The sequence below is a fragment of the Vulpes lagopus genome, chromosome X (genome assembly GCF_018345385.1).
Source record: "Vulpes lagopus strain Blue_001 chromosome X, ASM1834538v1, whole genome shotgun sequence".
Classification (NCBI taxonomy): Eukaryota; Metazoa; Chordata; class Mammalia; order Carnivora; family Canidae; genus Vulpes; species Vulpes lagopus.
Genome location: NC_054848.1, coordinates 103215169 through 103229036, shown reverse-complemented (window position 1 = coordinate 103229036; position 13868 = coordinate 103215169). Strand labels below are relative to the sequence as shown.

At 40.0% G+C, this 13868-nt stretch overlaps 1 protein-coding gene across 8 annotated transcripts in view; it reads left to right on the top strand.

Annotated features, from left to right (window-relative positions):
- Positions 1-13868, top strand: part of MBNL3 (muscleblind like splicing regulator 3) — a 114142-nt gene that overhangs the window by 70847 nt on the left and 29427 nt on the right. For 4 of the 8 annotated variants that reach the window (XM_041740088.1, XM_041740089.1, XM_041740086.1 and 1 more), the window contains exon 3: positions 12262-12426. In XM_041740088.1, the coding sequence (XP_041596022.1) occupies positions 12262-12426 (165 nt within the window). The other 4 variants (XM_041740091.1, XM_041740094.1, XM_041740092.1 and 1 more) reach the window with 4 other exon arrangements.

Below are 13868 nucleotides of genomic sequence, written 5' to 3'. Positions count from 1 at the left end.
ACACGCTCTAGTTATCTTTAGTAGAAAAACAAGTGCAAAAGATCGGCAGACTGATGTTTTAGACTACCTAACGCATTTCACTGTATCACTTTCTGAAATATTTTTCTAGGATGGAATTTGATTTACCTGATAGGAGAGACACAAACTGGCCTTTTCTTTTTTTCTTTCAGAAAGCCACACTTTCTGAAGTTTTCTAATTTTCTGATTTTCAGTTTTCTTAATATTTGATGAGTAGAGTAGAGGGGTGTTCTTTTCTTTTTCCCTCCCCCAAATAAGGATTGAGGTAATTAAAAGGCACTAGTTAGACTATAGCCATGATTCTAGAAACCTTCTTGTGCTTAATAGAGAGGGTACACGTGGTTCAAGAACATTACACACTTACAAGTGTATTATCCCCCCCAATAACTCTTGTTCCAGCTGCTTCAACTGACTTGGCAGTACAAATAATAGATTTGAAAACTAGTTAACTTTTGCTGTTCTTCGCTTTGTTTTATTTTTTGCCTTGTTCAGATCTGGAGATAGGCATTCTTTGACAGAGATCATATTTCAGCTTCTCCTCCATAAGGATTATGAGACATTTATGGCTGAGAGATTGACTTATTTTAAAACATAAAATCTCCACTTATCATTCTATCTTCGTTAAACTCACGCCATTTCTAGTGACATTGTTTGTGGATGGCCTTGTTTGGTTCTTTAAATACTAGGAACAGTTTCATCATCATCAAATATTAACTGCTCACAGAGAGCAGAAGGTGAGCTCCACAAGGTTGCTGTATTTACTAAGAGCGACTCATTTTGAAACATATATTTTTTAACAGTAATCTCTGTAGTTGCATCTGGAACACTCTCAATTCTGTTCACATCCCTGAAACCAATTGCAGATGAAGCTTAATATACTCGGCAGACATTCAGGCCACGCAGAATAGATCTTTATTTTGAAAAGAGAAAACATTTGTAGCAATAAAATTGCTTGTTTTTATGTTCACAGAACAAAACAAACAGGAAGTTGGCCCAGTTTTCAGATACCCTTCTTTAAAAAATCACTTGGTTTCAAAACGTCACTTTAAGTACACGATGCGTTTGGAGTTTAAAGTTTTTTGGGGGGAATTTGGTACTCTAAAATGCCTACAATTTTAATAGCAAGGTAGGCATAGAGTTTTCATTAAGAGTTTTGGTGACAAAAATAGATTACCATTAACAAAATAAGCTTAGTCCCTGCCTCACAGTATTTGAATGGCAGTCAATACCCCTAAGACTTTCTGCTTGGAAATTGCAATTCCACATTAGTCGGGTGGTGGGGTAAGCGTGTGAAGAAAATGCTTATTTCAAGTGGATACATTTGGCCTCTCTTTGGGGCTTGAAACCGGATTTCACATTTGTGAATTTAGCAAGACTCCACGAACAGCTGTTTGGATACCATGCTTTTAGATTTCTTTATCCGAGAGAAGCCTTAGGTTTAGCAAAAGAGGGACTGATTGTCATCTTTGTTCCTCTAATTTCAAAATGCAAAGGTAAATCAATAACTATACCTGCCCTTTGTATAACCTCTGGGTGGAGGATCCGTGCCTGGCTATAGAGATGCAATTATTTAACGTATTCTCAGTGGCATACTGAACCCTACAAAGATAAATCGTTGCAAGCCAAACAATCATCAGTGCCTTTCCCACTTTATAGGCTCCTTAGAAGTTTGCTGAGCTGTTTGAAACTTTATTTCTTTGAAACTTTCTTTTCACTCAGAGACAGGAAACTAAGTTTTGCCAGGTGGAAACCCCAAGGTTTAAGTTGAGTGTAAAACTAAGACCCTTAGGAATTGAGGGGATTGCCAAATACCTCCTTACTTCCCAAGTTTTAGTGCAGTTTTAAGTCATGGAAAACCTAAGGTAGGTGGCATGGCTTCAAGGGACTGGAGTCATGGTGTAGGGGAAGCCTGTTTGAGAAGCCCTAAAGTTGGTATTCCAGGGGTTGCCTGGCTGAAGTATTGAAAGAAGAAACCTGGGGAAATGATTGTGAGATCTTTCCTCGTAGCAATCATAGGGAAAAGCTCCTCCTTGTTAGCTGTCAGCAGACCCAAGCAAAGGCAAAAATGTTCAAAGTCATTTCAACGAAACATCCAGTTCTTGGAACTTCACTGTCTTTTTCTAGTTAGGAGGAGAGAGCTAGAAATGAGGAGTATGAAGGGAAAACTAACTTGTCCTGTCAGTTGCCCTGGGGCTTGGTTTGAGCTTTAGTAGGAGGGAGTATTAGATCAGCATTTTCCAGAAGGGCAGTCTAGTGAGATACTGGTAAAAGGTGTTTTATGAATAAAAGAGGGATGGCTTCTGTGATTCAGCTGTGTTGTGGTAGCAGGTTTTTTTCTTTTTAATTTTATATTTATTTATTCATAAGAGACACAGAGAGATAAGCAGAGGGAGAAGCAGGCTCCCTGCAGGGAGCCCAATGCAGGATTCGATCCCAGGATCCCTGGATCACGCCCTGAGCCGAAGGCAAAAGCTCAACCACTGAGCCATCCAGGAGTCCCAGGATAGCAGGTTTCTTTACTGTAGGACATATGAGAGAGATCCCTTAATATGCTCTGGTGTAGTGTCAGTTTCCAAGAGAGAATGTAGTCTGTCATTCTTATAAGAATTTCACCAAGAAACTGGGCTTCTGAGGCTCCTCTCTTGGAAATAGTGGTTTGCGGTACGCACTCTGATGAATGCTTTCCAGCTTGACTGTGTTTCCATTACGTGTTGCCTGTAAACATATAAACTTCCCCAGGGTAGTACGATTTCATTCTTTCTGACCTTACTCATTCTAAATCTTTGATAATTCCAACAAAGGCATCTGCATCTTTTCGTTGAATGTTTTATTTTTATTTTTTTTTTCGTTGAATGTTTTAAGACGGACGGACTTGCTCTTATTCTGTGAATTTCTGCATTTAAAAATATAGAAGTCATCAATTACATTCTTATCTCTGTTGCACTCACGGAATATAAATGCTTTGGAATGCACAGTGCAATTAAAAGCATTTTTGTTTCAAAACGGCTTGTTAATATGTCATAGGAAAAATATGAAAAAACTTAATATGAAGTTTATGAGGTATTGAAATTTGGGGGTCAAAGATCAGGCAGATGAGCTTGCCAATCTTTGTTCCCAGCCAAGCGCTGGCTTCTCTGCTGGGACTACAACATGCATAGAACATGGCTTCTGCCCTTATAAAGTTTATGGACGAGTGAATGCTCCTTACACCAGAGATCATTGCATACTTACTAGGGACTGCAGCACTCCAAATGTGGTCTAAGGACTACAAGGCATCACTAAAACCCTTTCTGGGGTCTGCGAGATCAAAACTGTTTTCGTGATTATATTAAGACGTCATCTGCTGTTTTCACCGTCATTCTCTCAAGAATGGAGTTTTCCAGAGACTACATGATATAGGTGATGTTGCGACAATTGAATGCAAAAGCAGGAATGAGAGGAGTCTGCATGCCTAATGACTAAAAAAATAAATAAATTCAGGACCATGTCTAGTAATGGATTCCTAAATGTTCACAATAACCACTTTTGTGATATACATATTCTGCTGTGTGGGGGCAATTACGGATTGCCATTTTTACTGAATATATTATTTTGTTCATTAGAATTAACCATGCCCTTTTACTTCTCCCTCTTTTAATATGAGTAATCAAGGTTTGACTGAAAAAGACATCTATGCAAATAATGGCTACTCCTGCCATTGTTTGCATGTTTTGAATATGTTTCTGCATAGATCTTATGTGTGTCTTTGGAAACATGATGCTTAAGCCGTCATTTTGCTCAGCTTTAATGGATGACTTTTGCTTAAATTTGAGTATCCCACAGACAAGGCTGAAGAAAAAATAGTTAACCCACACTCCTTACCCCTCCCACACTCAAATAAAACCTTCAAAACACCAAAGCCTCATCTTCCTGTAGTAATTCCTAAGTTCCAAATATGTGCATAAATTCCAAATCAGGAGTTAAGCATGGTGGTCACCAGCCATGCCCCTCTTGGTCCTAAGCTAAAAGGAGGAGCCCAGGGCAGGCACAAAGTCATTTGAATATACGATTGCGCCACTGTGGGTGGGAAAGTAGAGTGGCTGACGGGTAGGAGGGAGCTGTGTGAAGCTTTTGGTGGGAGGAGCCATGGATTAAAAATTGCTTGCTCCAACAGTCAACTTCCTTAAATTCCTTGCAGCTGGTCAGGTAAGAGGGGACTGAGGGTGCCTTCTACTTTGCTTGGGGCAACGGAAGGCCTAGTAGAGCCTGGGCTGATTCCATGGAGGGAAATCCTTATATCCTTAAGGTAAAGGGAGTAAAATGGGTTTTTGAGGATTGATTTTACTTAGCTCAACTCACCAGGGTAGAAGTATGGATACGGAGAGGGTTGCCAGATAATATATTAAATGGAGAGCATCCTTATACTAAAAAATTGTTCATTGTCTGAAATTCAATTTGATTGTGAGTTCTATATTTCTTATCTGATAAATGTGGCAACCAGGGGCCAGGAGGGGTGGTGGTTCCAGGCAGAAGCCCCAGCCAGGAAGAAAGGGTGCAAGCAGCTGGAGTCCTCTTTGTCCTGGGTCTGTATTGCTATGATACGTAACTAAGTGAGGTGTCTAAAAAAGAATGGTGAAGGAACCCCTAAGAGCCCAACATTTGACTATGGGACGAGAGAAAGACACCTCTTTTTGTTGTTCCATGACAAAGCCTATGTTGTGTGATTTTATGTGTATTTTATTCCTTGGAATAACAAATTGAATGTCATTATGTTTTCTTTCCTGTTTTGTGTATTTTAACGACATTTAATGTTGGCAGCCATCAAACTAGTTTAAAGACAGCATCCATGAATAGGTAGCATGAGAAGTGCCTTCTGACTTTGATAACTTGGTACCGGTGTACTTTCATTGTTTTGGGGCTTTCATTTTATTCCAGTTAGCTGTTTTGTAAACAGAGAGGGTGAGTTCTTGAGGAGCTTATTATTGAACAGATATTCAGTTAATATTTTTCTAACTCGATTGAAAGTATTCAATTAGATTGGACAGGGTTGGGAGGGGTGGGTGGCATGGACATAGAAGAAGGGGCAGGAAGCAGATTTGAGATATTGGCAAGGCAGGCTTGGTTTCACTGCAAACAGTCACTATGGTTTTTAGTGTTATCTGCTCTTCAAAAAAAAATCACGTAAAAATTTAAGCTCAGGATTATCTGAAAACAAATGCTTGATGTGAATGCAGCTGAACGAGTGAGGGAGGGGGTCTGGAGGTATAGTGGGAACATTTTTCTTGGAAGAAGTCAGCATATGCAATAGAGACCCACAAGAAGGCCTCACCTGATGTTCGTTGTAAAGCCACATATTCTACCTTTGTCTGAGTAGCTTCGGGGATTTTGACTTGTAATTTGTTCAGAGAAATGTGGGTCAGGGTGGAGCAGCTGGTGAAGGCAATGTGTTTGAAGTTGACCCTGGAAATTCAGTGTTCCCCTTGGGTAGACTCAGGTGCTGATTACATATGAATCAGCTGCAGGTTCCTTTATTCAGATCTGTGGGGCCCTATGTTCTAGGGGTTCTTGTGGCTACAGACCCCTGGAATCAGCCCAGGATTTGTATCTGTGTGCCTCATGGATTCATGACCCTTGTGGTTCAGTTATATTGAATTACCAGGATTTTTCAGCCATTGTGTCACATACACCCCAAAGTATATATTCATAGCAAAAAGAAGAAGAAGAAGAAGAAGAAGAAGAAGAAGAAGAAGAAGAAGAAGAAGAAGAAGAAAAGAAGAAGAAGAAGAAGAAATGAATTAGCTGTTTTTTAGACCTGAATAGAATAACCAGTCATTTGGGACAGGCAACCAGGAATGGCCTTATTCATAAGTTGGCTATTCTTGTGTTGGAAGAAGAAAACTTAATGGAAGGAAACAGCCAGAGAAGCAAGTAGGCTTCTAAGGCAGACTTAGTGTTACTCCCTATAAAATCATTCTCACAAACTTTATTCATTCGCTCAGCAAGCGTATTGAGTGACCACTCTTCACCAGGCACAGAAACATCCCTGGAGGTTCAAAGATGAAGAAGATAGAGTCCTGCCTTTGGATAAGCTCAAAGTCTAGGCATGCAAACAATTTATCGATGTGCACAGTGATAAGTGCTGGGATAAAACTGAGTGCAAGGTGCAGATGGAGGCACAAAAGAGGGAGAGGTGAAGGAGAGTGGGGGTGGGGAGATGAGTCCAGGCAAATCTTTACAGGGGAAGAATCATTTGAACGGAAAATCCATATTGGGTAATGCGAGCCTGGGAACTTGGCTTCAGTCCTTACCGTGCTGCTTGTAAAGTAGGACAAGTCCTCTCACTTCTTTAGTCTTTACTTTCTCAGGAAGATAAAGGCACACAAGATGTTCCTCAAAATCCAGTTCAGCCCTAAATGTTACAAGCTGGTAATCAAGTTATCTTAGTGGACTGTTTCAGAATAGTCATCGTTGGGCCTACTCCCTTCATCTTTTTCAAGGTCACAAATTTAAAGCTTTCTTGAGGCAGATAGGCAAGAAAATTCTTCTGCCCTCCTCCCAGCTTCTTACCTATTCAGACCTGGTGTCTGGTTTGCACCAAAGTCATTCATTGCCCTGTGTATGCATAAATGGGATGTCAAGAAAGCAGAGTTCAACAGCATAAGGAAATGAGATGCAGAGCTGACTGCAGTTGGGGTGTGTGTGTGTGTGTGTGTGTGTACTTGGCTGCTCCTCTCCATAGGGGTCTATGTTCAGCCTCATTAATCTTGCCTTTAGAATTTTCAGGAAATGGTTTCTTAAAGACTTTAAAAAAAAAGATTCTCGTCTGCATCCCAAATTTAAATTACAAGTTGTATGTAAGATTTAAGGATGCTCTTTATGCATATTTATCAATGTTCATAGATGGTATAATGTTGGAGGAGAAAATGATGCAGATTATATCCATTTTTAGAAAGACAGAACCCTAAGTGGAAGAAAGTGGGAAATTAGCCATTAGTATGCTGACATCTGGCTAATACTCAGTTTATGTTGCTCTCCCCCTTGCTTTTAGCTCCTTTAGATTGTTCCTAGCCTTTAAATAGGTCTTGATGGTCGTAGGAACCAGGCAACCTCAGATGTGTGATTTGTAATTCTCAAATAACTGTTACTTCCTCTGAGAAGCCGTGTCTATGCATGTAAGTATGTGTCAGTGGGGCACTGTGATCAATAGGATTTTCCATTTAACACATGATCATTAAAACAAAAAAAAGCATAATTTTTTTCATAGAACAAATCATCTGTTCATTGCCTTTATTTAGCATTTCACTTTAACTCTTGGTCGCCTAGCAGAGCTGTGAAATGTCTTTGAAAAGGTAACCCAGTTATTGAATTTAAGGGGAAGGGTCCCCCAACCCCTTAATTCCAAGTGTATTTGAAGAAGCCAGTCATTCTGCAAACAGCTGTTTCTGTTAAGATACTGTGACTGACAAAGGGTAATTTTCAGCTTCCTAGGGTCCTTTTCTTATTCTGATGGATGGTAGAGCTTTCTCTTAGGAACATAAAAAAAGTACATTTCACAGGGTTTTTCTACCACCAAGTACATGGGAAATCTTGGATCTGACAGACTCACTCTCATAACTCCTAAGACTTAGGTGGGATTTGAATCTCTACAATGCTACTTTTCTCTCTCTGTCAAAGGCTTTGTACTCATTTGTCAAAAGCCTGAAGGTAGGAAAAAGGAAATAGATTGAATTGTGGAGGTTTTACAAATGCTCTGCAACTTTTTCCTTTGTCTGTCATCAACTTTTTGATGCAGATGTATTTCAGAAGTTTCATTGACCATTTTCTCCCCCTGCTGCTTTTTGGGTGCAATTTCAAAGCAAGTCGATGGGAAGGGCGAACTGGAAGATTCATGGGCGTAGTGGCTCTTATTTCAGCAGAGAACCACTTTCCTATTGAATCACTTTGCTATTTTCTTAACTCAGTAACATAGTGAAAGGCCAGAGGAGAATGATTTTGTTTTTAAGACCAAAGGAAATGGAAAAGAAGCGAAATTCAGGCAAGCATACATGAACTTGCACACTCATCTCTGCGATGCTGCTTTCATTTTCCATGTGTAGAGGAGGCAGAGAGAGACTTGTTTTTCTTTAACAACAAAAAAAAAAGATTTATTTATTTTAGCGGGGGGAGAGTGCCAGGTGCATGTGGGGTGGGGGAGGGGCAGAGGGAGCGGGAGAGGGAATCCAAGCAGACTCCCTGCTTAGCATGGAGCTTTCCTTGGAACTCCACCCCAGAACCCTGAGCCGAAACCAAGAGTCCGAAGCCCAACCAACTACACCACCCAGCCATTCCATAGGAAGTTCTTTGTCTTGATAAGCCTTAGCTACTATCTTTTGGATAGAGCCAGCTCTTCCAGTGGATGGCAACTGTCACAAGTCCAAGACTCGTAGAGTCCTTTATGATGTGGTCCACTGAGCACATGGCAACTCTGGACCTGTGGGTCTAGGAGGAGGGCTTGGGACACCTTCGATGTGGCTTGGGAACCTGAGGGGTGATTTTTTTTTCAGACCAAGATCATTTCTGGGCTGTTACAGACCCAATGTGATAGGATATCTTGTGACCCATTCAAAGTGCTTAGCTGGTCTAAAGAAAATACTCGGACCTTTCTAGTCATTAGTTTTCCAATGGCCAAGAACAATAGGTGATCACATACTGTGCTGGGTCATCCCTCCCCTGGCTCCACCCCCACCCATCCCCACGGTGTTTATCAAAGCCTTAATCCCCTACAAGGACCAAAAGCAAATGTTAGCAAATGTCAAAACAAAGCTTGTCCCCCCACTGTAAACTCTAATGAAAGTATTTTGGCTTATAATTAAGCTCAGGCCTCTTGAAGAATGAATACTATATGGAAAAGATTTATTATTACTGAGTGTCATACATGTAAATATGTTACCCTGAGTTCCAAAGTCATTTTGAAAAAACTTAAGAGGCTTGGTTTTCTTTTGAAATATTATGTTCCACAGATAACATCAATATTACATTATTTGGTCTCATCATCTATTGTTTGGATAGAAAATGCAGATTTTCTTGTCTTTTATAAGCTTTCTTTAACATAAGCAGCATTCTCTGGTAAGGTAGTATTGCTATGCATTTGCATTGTTATAGAATTAAATTTGGATTCTGTCGTTCAAAAGAGAATGCTTTATAAATCAAGTAAAATCTCATAACTAAGATGAACAAGGTTTTTTTGAAGTCTTACGGGGCCTCATATTCCCATACTTGAGTTTTACAGCCCAACTTGATGTAATTATTAAAGTGTAATTCTCTTTTCTTTTTCTATTTCTGTGTACTGTTTTTGCTTTGTACAAATGTCATTAGTTTTCCAAGACAAAGCTTAAGAAAAGTTATTATATGTAAAGGACAGTAATATAAAAGCACAAAGGCAGGCAGTAATTCTTTATCTATAGATTGGCAGGAAATGTGCCAAATACACGACGTTCTCTCCCTCCCTGGCTTCCTCCCCCCTCTCTCTCATTGCATTCAATGTAAATGATGTTAAAACTCTAAATTGTAACAATGGTAAAATCCTAATGTATTCCTTTTCTCTTTATTGTTTAAACTGATCTATTGTTTGGAACTCCTGAATATAAGAGACAGCCCTCATTATAAAGCTTTTTTGTAAGGGGTTACAAACTGTGTTCTGTGTAAACGTCTCTGGTTGTGTTTGCCACTCGTCTGGAAAAGCTATCAAGGTGGGTTTGCAATCCTCAGGCAATCCTGCTCATCAGGTGCCTTATTTCTTTTTTCACGGCTGCTATGTAACTGTCCCAAAGCATGGGAATCGGAGCAATGATCCTAAATGGGGACGGTTCAGGAAGAGGAAAAACCGTCTACGGAGAAGGAAGGTCAGAAGTAAGTTATTTAGACCTGGTTAGGGGACAGGATCTCCAAATGCAGCTGCAGTTAGTGATGAAAAGCACTGACGTTCCAAAGAGGGAACAGAGGTAGAGACAAAGATTTACAATCTGAGCCAGTGCGGTGATAGATGAAACTTTATAACAACTTCATTTCTCCAGGGAAGAGAGATTAGAGAGGAGAGCAGAGGATTTAGGACCAAGCATTGGGGAAATCTTAATATTAGGGTATGGGAGGAGGAAGAGAAACCCAAAGTATAAACTAGCATGCTTGGCTGTGGAGGCCACCAAACATCACTGCTTCCCCAGGGGCTGTCAAAATTCTGAGCCAGAGAACCCCAATCTATTACACTGGGTGGAGGGTGGAGAATCTAGAAACTAGAACCTTTGTGACTTTGCCTCCCTGCAGGTTGTGGTAGGTGTAAAAATGAAGCTTCTGTTTTCTTTTAGGGGGCACATTAGCGGGGGGAGGAGGGAGGACCCTTGTGTTTTTGAACACAAGTAAGGATTTCTGCACAGTCCTTTTATGTACTGAAATGATGTAGATATTCCTAAGTTTCTTTTATGAAATCAGAAATACTGGGTTAATACCATTCTCAACTCTTCCTACCAATAAATGCTTCCTTTTCCAGGATATGCAGAGAAATGTAAAGGTATGTTGAAAGTAAGATATGATTTGATGTTCTAAATCATTTAATTTGGTTAAAATAAAGTGATCTTCGGGAGAAATGAAAGGACAAACCTGACAGAAAAAAAAATAGTGGCTCCTTGCATTTCTCAAGCTATGTTCTAAGTTATACTCAGCTTCTCGCAGTGCATCTGAGTTTGTGTTCAGTGTAGCTCCATAAAGTTTTGAAGGATGCACCTTGGTTTGCAGTGAAATTAAAGGAATGCTTTAATGACAAGATAACTCAATGTGGAGGAGTGATTGTGGGAACCGTTTAGCCATCTTAAGTAAAGAAAAATTCATAGTATGCGTTAAAAACACTTGATGAACTAACTCATTTCTCCTGTGGATTCAGGTGCTCTAGCAGCTTGCACTCTTGGGTTACCCGCCCCCTAAAAAAGCTGCCTTTATTCTCCACCCCTCTCTCCGATAAGCTCATGCACTGTAAAGAATTTTAGCATCTGTGGGAAAAAGGATTGCTTACAGTTGTGCTTGTCTGAAAATGATTATTATGGGGGGTGGGTGTCTGGTAATACAAATGGGATCATCAGCAGCCTCTTTGTATAGTGCTCATGAGTTAAACAAACAGAACACCAGGACACATTTGACATTGTGATAAATCTCTGTCCAGAGACAGCCTTTTCTGCCACATAGCAGTTACCATAATTAGCAGCTATGTCAGCATTTAGGCAACACCAAAGGCATATTTGATTGCCCAGAACTGACATATTATCCTGTCTGGAAGTATGTAAATCATCAATAAGACTTCAAAAGAGCCAAGACTCCAAAATACACTTTGGTCTCAATTATCCAAGAGATCTAGGGCCATTGCCTCCAGAACCTAAAAAACAACATGACTGGCAGGTGTAAACATTTATTCTCTGATGAACAGAACATCACGGGATTTCAGGATGTTTCTCACATTGTATGAATCCAGGAAAAAGTATATTAGACCCAGAATTGTCCAGAAAACTGGATCTAAAATGTATCAGGTATATTTATGTGTATATAGTTATCTAACATTGTCCCTCAATTTTCTTGATTTTCTATATGCAAATGCAAATCCTGAATCTTATTTAACATGCATGACACATTGGGAAATTTTTATTTACATCCATAACGCTGTGAGAGTATCATAGTATTCCTACTCTTTTATGTCTTTTTAGAAGATTTATTTATTTATAAGACAGCAAGGGTCAGGGGGCAGAGGGAGGGGGAGAGACAGAATCTCAAGCAGACTCCCTGCTGAGAGCGGAGCCCCACACAGGGCTTGATCCCACGACCCTGAGATTGGGACCTGAGCCAAAACCACAAGTTGGGCATTTAATCAACTGTGCCACCCAGGCACCCTCTAATATTCTGTTTTTAAACATAATTTGATGCATATCAAAGTAGGGCAGAACAGAGCAGCTAAGAAAATGGGTTCTGGAATCAGACTAACTGGGTTTTGGTTCAGGTTTTATCACTTTGTAGCTGCGTGAATTTCTCTTAGTCTCCTTTCCTCAGGTGGAAGGTGAAGATCACAAGGGTATCACTCTTAGAGGGTTCGTCCAAAGACGAAATAAGTTTATTCATGCAAAGTTACAGCCCACCCAACCACCCACCACATACGTGGAGCTGCATAAACTTTTGTTATTTCGTTACCAGATTTTGAGAAATATCAATGCCCATTCCTCTAAGCCCATTCCTCTAATTCTTCATTTTCAGGGCCGGTGTGCTAGAGAGAACTGCAAGTACCTTCACCCTCCTCCACACTTAAAAACACAGCTGGAAATTAATGGGCGGAACAATCTGATTCAACAAAAGACTGCCGCAGCCATGTTCGCCCAGCAAATGCAGTTTATGCTCCAAAATGCTCAAATGTCATCCCTTGTAAGTCACAGCTATGTCTTTGAAAAACTGCATATGTGTGTCTTTTTTTTTTCCCCAAGAACATAGATCTAGACCAGAATCACCTTGTCCGGCTTTCAGGAACTTAGTTACAGAAGGATTAAGGATGATGGTGCTAATGTGTTAACTGACACTACAAAGCTGCTGTGCATGGGAGGGGGGAGCATTGGAGTGTGTTAGGTTTAACACGTGGGTTGCATTTATCATGAATTCAGTTCATAGAAGGATATTAATAAAAGAGCAGGGGCATTTTAAGATGAAGAGGGGGTCTGATTGTTATTACAGGTAAGCCGTTGAATGAATTCTAGGATCTTAATTCAAACACATTTTATTGCTCTTTCATGGTGGTTTTGTTACTTTTTAATAGGCTTTTTATATTGAAATAATTACAGGTTTAAGGAAAAGTTGCAAATACAGTACAGAGTTCCCGCCACTGTTAATTTCTTGTGTTTTCATGGCATGTTTGTCACTTTCTTCAGACTTCTGTTAGTCTTTCCTTTAGGGTCCTCTTTCTGTTTCAGTGTCGAACCCAGGGTACCACAGTGCATTTATTTGACTACTGTCTGCTCTCTCATCTGCTCTGTGACCGATTCTCAGTCTTTCCCTGTTTCCCATGACCTTGACATTCTTGAGGAATCCTGGGCAGGTATTTGATGGTGGTTTAACTTACCCCAGCTATGGAGTTTCCCTTTGCAGGAATTAAAAAGATTATGTTGTCATTCTAGACCAGCGTCTGGTATTTTTGTGGATCAATGAGTTGAAATGGATCCTTTAAAAAGTAATTTTGACCTATTGAGAATTCATCTTGTCCTGATACCTTACAATATAAAGTTATAGTTTAGTCTTAGATCTTTCATTATTTAGATACCAATTTGAAAGGGTTACGTTGTCTTTATCTGTTACCCATTTGGTCAGTGACTATGTAATAAACTCTGTAATAAACTGAAAAACTATATAGTATTTAGATGGATACAATGAAAATGTGCGAGTAGGTTAACCTGCTCTCAACAAAGTCTATTTCATTATAAATTTGCTTCTCGGAATTCAATCAGTGTGGACAGGGCAATCCCTTCACCTGGTACATCTTTGTAGATAGTGCACAAAACAGGTGGTAGGGACATTGATGAGTCACAGAAATTTTGCACCATGGTCCACTTTTTCCAGAAGGTCCAGACATCTCTAAGTAAAATGAGATTTCACCTCCTATACTATTAGTTTGCCAAAAACATTTGCCTTGGAACCCAGTGCTGATTAATTACATTGATTAATTAGTTGCCAGAAGGTCATCAGTGAGCTCTTCTGAGCTCTTCTTTGACTTCACACAATACTTCATATGGTTCAGGTAACTGGGTGATTGGCACGAAGGAGGGCACATGATGTGATGAGTACTGGGTGTTATATGCAGCTGATGAATTATTGAAGTC